Raw genomic sequence first — 8,193 nt, 5'->3', positions numbered from 1 at the left:
AGAAGAAATCTATTACAGAAATACTTTATTTGAGAGGGTTTCTTAACAAGTACAATATGAAGTTGGTACTGCCATGATGGGACATATTGAATCTTTCAAATCTATTATTAATCAACTTGCTGCTGCCGGTGATCCTGTTCCACAAAAGCAACTGATTACACTTCTCCTTGATACGGTGAAGGACTCTTCTTATGATAACATTGTTACTATTCTCTAATAAAGATGGTCTTGATTTCGACCAAGCCTGCATGTCTTTAATTGAATACTCTCAACGTCAAGAACGTCGGAATGATGGTCACGATACAACTATGATTTCACAAGAGGAGACTGAGTCACAACAGATGGAACGTGCCTTTTATGCTCGAAGGCGTCCATTTCAACGAGGAAACCGCGGAGGTGGCCGTCGCGGTAATATTTTCTCTCGTCTCAAATTTCCTAATAAGCAATGTTCTTACTGCAATAGAAATGGCCATACTGAAGATGATTGTTGGGCACTTCAATATGATGAAGAACACAATATTACCACAAAACAACCACTTTTATCTAGAGACTCTTCTTCTTCTTCTTGTGAACATTATGGACGATCTGATCATCCCACTCATATGTGCTATAAGCGTCGATTCGACACAAATCGGAATAGAGCATATGCTATTGAACATTGAAACAACATTGTACCAGAAACAAACTGCGTCCTATGTTCAGTGACTCCAGACAAAATACTTTATGTACGTGATGGATCACTTTTTATTGTCGATTCTGGTGCTACAGGAAATATGACATATTAGTCTAAGTGGCTCCATAACTATCATCCACTGCCAGTTCAACGTGTTGTTTATCTTGCTGATGATACTACTTGTCAAGTAAAGGGTATTGGAGACTTATATCTTGGTACCTTATCTTCTTCCACTCGAATTTTGCGAGGAGTATTACATGTACAAGATCTTCAACGTAATCTTCTTTCAGTTGCTAGACTTGTTGATCTTGGTCTGTTTATTGGATTTGATCATACCAAATGCCGAATTGAGAAAGATGGACAGACTATAGCCACTGCTCCTCGAAACGGTAATTTGTTTGAACTCTCTCTTAACGATGTTGTAGCAAATATTGTCATTGCTCCAGGTGATCATGATTGCAAAGTATGGCATCACCGTTTTGTTCATGCTGATTCCTCAAAACTCCTTGATCTTCAACGTCGTGATCTTGTCCATGGCATGGATCTTAAAGCCCATCCCCATATGGGAATTTGTGAATTTTGTGCTCTTGGGAAACACAATCGTAAACCCTTTCCTCTTTCAAATACAACTCATTCTCATGACATATTGAATCTTGTTCATACTGATATATGTGGACCTCTACCTTCTTCGAGATCACAATATCGCTACTTCATTACTTTCATTGATGATTTCTCAAGGTATACGACTATATTTCTACTTAGACAAAAATCTGAAGCCTTATCTGTTTTCAAAAAATTCCACAAGACTGCAGAACTTCAAACTGGTCGTCGCCTTAAGAAGCTTCATAGTGACAATGGAGGCGAATATGTTTCTCGAGAGTTTGTGAGTTACTGTGCTGACAGTGGAATTCATCATGAGCACACTATTCTATATTCGCCTTAGTAGAACGGTGTTGCTGAACGAAAGAATCGCACTATTCTCAATGTTGTAAGATGTATGCTGATTCATTCTGGCTTATCTCGTGTTTTCTGGACTGAATCTACTTTGACAGTAGCATTTATTCAGAATCATCTTCCTACTACTGCACCCTCTGGTAAGATACCCATCATAGCATGGACAGGTGACATTCCTTCTGTATCTCATTTTCGAACCTTTGGATGTATTGCTTATATTCATGTTCCCAAAGAAACACGAACAAAGCTTGATGCTCCTGTTCTTAAAGTTATTTTTATTGGATATTCTGACACTTCCAAAGGCTACAAATTCTATGACCCTTCCTCCAAGAAAGTAATTGTGAATCGTGATGCTACTTTTAACGAACAACTTACGGGAGGCTCATGGTCCATGGATGATTCTGATGATACTAAATTATTGCTTCAGGCTTTTCCATTTCTTTCAGAAGATGAAACTCTTCCTATAGAGCAACTTTCCTCTTCACAACCATCCATTCCAAATGTTGCCAATGATGATATTGATATTTTTGTTGATCTGCCTATTGATTTTGAACATGACTCATGTCATGTTTATGATGATGATATTGCTGATAATGCTTTTTCTACTTTTGAAGATCTCGTTACTTATGATGAAGCTATCTCTTCACCACAAAAGGATCAATGGCAAGAGGCTATGGAAGCGGAGTACGATTCTCTTATCTCTAAAGGTACATGGATACTAACTGAATTACCTCCTGGTCGTACAGCTATTAAATGTAAGTGGGTGTATAAGACAAAATTAAAATCAGATGGATCTTTTGACAAGTTCAAGGCGCGTTTAGTTGCAAAAGGTTACTCCCAAGTAGCTGGTGTTGATTATCAAGAGACTTTTTCACCAGTTGTTCGCATTACAAGTGTTCGAGTTTTATTGGCATTTACTGTTCAATTTGATTTAGAAGCTCATCAAATGGATGTGCGAACTGCTTTTCTTAATGGTGACTTGGAAGAGGAAATTTATATGGAACAACCAGAAGGGTTTGTTATTCCAGGTAAAGAAGACCTTGTTGCTCAACTCCATAAGGCACTATATGGTCTCAAAGAAGCTTCGCGAGCCTGGTATACAAAATTTGATCTTTTTCTCACCTCTAAAGGATTCATCTCTTGCTCGTCAGACCCCAACTTATACATAAAACGCCAAGGTAGCAGTTTTGTGATTCTTGCTCTTTATGTGGATGATACGATCCTTGTTTCCAATGATTTGGGATTTCTTCAGCAAGTGAAAAAGTTATTGTCTTTTGCATTTGATATGGTGGATCTTGGAGAGATTCACTCTTGTCTTGGCATTCAAATCCAACGGAACCGTACAAAAGGTATTTTATTCCTTCGACAGTCAAAGTTTATTGCAGATACTATTCAAAAATTTGGTATGGAATCTGCACATTCAGCCAACACACCTTGTCTTGGGAGCTCTACGAAGAACACTTCTGACAATGGCGGTCAACTTGTCACAAATCAACCTTATGCTAACTTGATTGGATGTCTTCAGTTTGTTGACATGAACACTCGTCCTGATATTCTGTTTGCTGCTAATTATCTTGGACAACATCTTGCATGGCCTTCTCTTAAGCATTGGTCTGCTGCAAAGCGTGTATTGAAATACTTGAAAGGCACTACAGATTTTGGTTTAGTCTATCGACGACAACTCACATCGGATTCTATGCAATCTCTTTCTCTTTTGGGTTACACAGATGCAGACTGGGCAAGCTCACATTTATCTATGCGATCTACTAGTGTAAATTGCTTCTTTATAAATGGTTGTCTTGTTTCTTGGACCAGCAAGAAACAACGTTGTGTTGCAGTTTTTACGACTGAGTCAGAATATGTTGCGGCATCACTTGCAGCTCGTGAGTTAATTTGGCTTCGACAAATGCTGGTTGATATTGGTCACTCTCCTCTTTCTAGCACACCCTTGTGGTGTGACAACCAAAGTGCTATTAGTCTTGCAAAAGACTATGTTCAACATAATAAGTCAAAGCATATTCCTGTCCATTATCATTATGTCAGGTATGAAGTACGCAAAGGAACCATTATGGTTGAACACTGTCCAAGTGACCAGATGATTGTATACATTTTGACCAAAGGCCTCAATAAGTCACGTTTCATCCTCTTGCGCTCGGAGCTTGGAGTTGCTTCGGCCTCACTCTTTCTAGATTAGCTTCTTTGCTATTGTAATATCTTTGTACATATGACATTGTAATCTTTTAGGTATCATGCACTATGCACACTCCACATTTGCACATTGTGATATCTAAGTCACTTTAATATTTTTACATAGATACACAATTCACTTTCACATCATCACCGCGCTGGTTCATATTTTCACATTGTATAGGGGCTTGGGTTTTTCCCTTGAACTCCCCAAGGGTTTTTTCATCCAAAGCTAGAGACCTTTGTTTGAGTGGGGGTGTTGGAGCTATATATGGCTCACTCTACTGAACTTGGTCTCACCTATATATTTGTATCTTGTCCTCAATATGAATCAGTCTTTGGGAGCGTATATGGTGTGTCTCTTGTCTCGTCTCTCTCTCTTTCTCTCTACATCTCAACATGGGGAAGGTAGGTTTTCACAAGAGGGGATATTTTGTTCCATCCTCCTGATGCTTCTCCTGTGTTGTGAGCACCGTTGCTGCCCTGCTTACAATCTCTCCCATGATCCGCCTTGAAAGCCGAGAGCTTTTGGAAAATCTGGTCCAACAACTCTCAATAAGTTTCTCGATTCAAAAGTTTCTGGAGAGAGAGGCCGTCGGAGGCGGCCGGCCATACTAGTCTATATCAAAATGAGAGGGTCAACTGCCATGTGGCTGCAAATGCCCATCTCTTGCAATTGCAAGGTGCTCAGCCGCCGACGTGGATCCCCCACCCTGTGGCCAGCAGTCAACGTGGGGGGCCTCCAGCTTGAGCGAGGGTGAGTGGCATGCGCTTGCCTTGGGTTGCGGGCAAGAAGAACGGCATGAGTGGGCAGTGCGCAAAGCGAGCCTGGCTGCCTGAGTGGGAAACTTACCTTGGGCTGCGGGTAAGAAAACCCTTGAGTTGCAGGCTCAAGAAGCCTTGAGAGGTTATATAAACCTTGCACCACCTAAGTTGTCACTTGAGGTTTCTTTACAGCCGAAACGACGCGCTCAAGGTAATATTCACAGAGGAGAGAGAGAGAGAGAGAGAGAGAGAGGGAGACAGAGAGAGAGAGAGAGAGAGGTAACAAGTGCAGGTTATTGCTCTGTCGAACTCCTAACGTCAAGTAAGCTCTGATCTCTCTCTCTCTCTCTCTCTCATACCATTCATGCCGATGCCGAGAATGGTTGCCCGCAATGCGTCAGCTCTCTCTCTCTCTCTCTCTCAGGAAGCTATGGCGCAACCTAGGCCTGGAGAGACTTGCAGAAATATAGAATCCTCAAACCCGTTCTATGTGTGTGTGTTTTTAGCGAGTTTACTTCATCCGGCAGCTGTGCCCTGCACTCCGGGCGCATATCGATCAAAGAGAGAGGCGGGCGGAGCCCGCCAGCCACACTAGTCTACAATAGGAGGAGGGATTCCCGCTCCCTCCGCCTCCCTGACACGTGGCATATTCTCCTTGCTCCAGCCAGCTCCGGTGCGCTCAGAGAGAGAGAAAAAGAGAGAGAGGTGGATCCGCTGCCAGCCATACTAGTTTTGATAATTTTCCCCAACAGTTTTGAGGGGGCGATTGATTGTTTGGGGAAACAAAAGATCATTGGAAGCCCAGTCCATCAGGCAGAATGTGTGATACATTTGCACTACACATGGGCTTACATATTTTCTACCTTGTGTCTGGATAGATTACTTACATGAGTAACGCAGAACTCCCAAAATTCATAAATTGGCACTCCTTGAAATAGTTCTGTGAAAGCTCACATACTTGAAGCAAGTCCAAGGTTTCCATATCAGCTGCAAATATCCATGTCATGGGCTCCTTAGCACCTCATTAAGCAGGCAATCCTACTGTTTTTGGCAACTCCTCATTGCTTTCTTGGTTAGAATTGCTATGTATACCACTCGATTCTCTGCTTCACATCCTTTTGAAGGAGAGGCGGAGGCTGAGGTTTCTCATTGGATGAGATGAGCAGGCTTCTGGGTCGAGAGAAGGAGCAGTGTCGAGGACAATGTTGCCTCTAGATATGGGGATGTCTATGCTGATGTGAGCGAATGATCCGGATGATGAATGTGAGCATGATGGGTCTTTAATGGCAGAGATTGAATGGGCTATTGCATGTGTTTGGTTGCCATTGAAGGTAATATTAGAGGGGAACGCTGACGATCCTAATCCGGGGTTAGCTTGTCTACACAAAGGGCCATTGCTCTGTTGAGAAGCTTCTGTTGCTTCTATGGCTGTTTGTGGAATTTGCTCGTTTCCTTGAATGGGTACAACATGTGTCCTGCAGAGAGGACATGTAGAGTGGGAGCGAAACCACATGTCTATGCACTTGATGTGGAATGCATGTTTGCAAGAGGGTAACAATCTTCCTTTCTCGGTATCGCGAAATTCGCTGAGGCATATGGCACACTCTAGTAGCAGCTGTGCTTGATTCTTCTCCCCCATTTCATGCGGGCTTTTCTCTGCTGTTTCTTGTGTGTCTCGTGCTCTGTAGATAAAGGTGGGCAGCTGGGCAATGGTGGCCTCGGCGAGGCCCGTTGCGCAAGGCTGGTGCTGAGGCACGATTGTGGCTAGGCCCGGAAGAAGGGAAGATGTGGAATATCTGCTGCGCAACAAGCATCTGACATACAGATGAAACATGACGATTAAGAGTACAACGACAAGGAAGACGATGACGATAGCCCCCATGATTCTGTTGAGAGTGTAATGCTGGGGCGCCATGTCATAATATTGTCGAGCGTAAACATCAGAAGGGGGAGAACCCATCTATTGTTGATCTACGTACGCTAAGAACTCTCTCTCTCTCTCTCTCTCTCTCTCTCTCTCTCTCCATAGCCTTCGATCCGTCATCCTATAAAACGCTGATTTGTCTTGACGAAGATGACCAAGGAAGCTGAAGATGCAGCTTCGCATTGGGATAGGGATTCCTTGCAGTCTATTTATTATACTTGAGTCTTCAGTCGTCTTGACCCACGAAATTGACAAGAAATTGTGAGAACCTCGCAAGGACGTGTGTATGACATATGTCACTGTGTGCGTGTGTGCGCGTGCACGCGTGTATGACGTGTGTCATCGTGTGTGCACGCGCAACTCAGTAAGCTCGGTTTCTAGCTCATCTACACGGACGGTGTTTAACCTTGCCTGCTAACACCATGCAAGTGAACTTTGTCCGCTATTCTCAACTCCGCCAAAATCGACACAGTTGAAAAACTCCGTTCTCTACCCCCACCTTGTTAAAGAACGGCTTGTTTCATGCTTGACGACAATCAGCAAAAAACGTAGAAGTTGTTGATGAGTCGTGGAGGTAGAATCCCAGTCCGTGCGAATCTACCCTTAGCCCCAATCTATGTACGTCCTATCACACGCGGGCACCCACCCACTTTCTTTTCAAGTTGTGGGTTGCCTTATGGTGTTGATGTGAAACTGTCCAAAAAGAGGAGAGCACAACCCGTAGAAGACTCTAAGGGGCCTGTTATGCAAAAAACAGCACTGACAAAAATTTTGCACAAAATGACAATTGCCTGCACAGTACTGCTTGTAGTGGAAACGGAGGCCTAAATGAGTCCTGGAAAATCCGAATGATGACTTGCTAACGCTCACCAAAGCTCACTAAAATCTCAAAAAGTGAGCTGACGACTAAGCTCGGGAGGACGCAACTTGCTCTGATACCAATTCTTGAAAATAGGGTTGCAGCGAAAGGCACACAGCTTGGAGAAGACGAAGGAAGCTCAACTCACACAACAGAGAGTAGTATTACTTAGTGTGCAATGGAAAGATAAGATAGCCCGAGAATGATGGACGTATATACAATGCACGGGGGAAAAAACCTCCTAGTGAGGAAAAAAATACCTTGGTGATCCTAAGTGTGTTCACACACATCCCTACAACATATGTATGGTAACAATCTGACTTTTGGGACAAAAACTATACCGGCATGTAGCAGAGACTATTGTGAGCAATGCTTCCCAAAGCAAGGTTGCCAAAAAAGTTCAAAAAGAGTCAAAAAAGCCAAAAACACTTCAAAGTAGAAAACTGTCAAAACAAACCTAGGGTTTTGCTTTTGACTGACCGAAACTTGTCCAAATTCAAAAAGATTTTGAGAATAGCCTAGAAATACCTTCTCTATGAGTGGTTCAAATTTGGGGTCAAAAGCTCTCCAAACATGGATCGCGATCCATGTACCTTTAGAAATTTTTGAAACCAAAACCTAACCAATGTGTTCTACATGTTATTTCTAGCCTGACCCCATAGTTTCATCTCACCTTTGTTCCATGATAGAAGAGTAGTAGTCAACTACACTCAACCAACGTATGTGCCACAACACACGAACAATCATTACTCCATATACGAGAACACCTTAATGTTCATATCCAATAAAGAGTATGGATCAAAGACCATTCTTACCAGGCCAAAAAAATTA

At 42.7% G+C, this 8,193-nt stretch overlaps 1 protein-coding gene across 1 annotated transcript; it reads right to left on the bottom strand.

Annotated features, from left to right (window-relative positions):
• Nucleotides 1-4,960: 4,960 nt before the first annotated feature.
• Nucleotides 4,961-6,592, bottom strand: LOC147452185 (uncharacterized). The gene has a single exon (XM_086518892.1). The coding sequence runs from the start codon at nt 6,537-6,539 to the stop codon at nt 5,688-5,690; it is 852 nt and encodes a 283-aa protein (XP_086375018.1). The 5' UTR covers nt 6,540-6,592; the 3' UTR covers nt 4,961-5,687.
• Between the last annotated feature and the right edge of the window lie 1,601 nt (nt 6,593-8,193).

This window comes from Adiantum capillus-veneris, chromosome 8, assembly GCF_014529385.1.
Source record: "Adiantum capillus-veneris isolate H3 chromosome 8, ASM1452938v2, whole genome shotgun sequence".
Lineage (NCBI taxonomy): Eukaryota > Viridiplantae > Streptophyta > Polypodiopsida > Polypodiales > Pteridaceae > Adiantum > Adiantum capillus-veneris.
The sequence above is the reverse complement of the archived record's forward strand: the minus strand, read 5'-3'. Positions and strand labels throughout refer to the sequence as shown.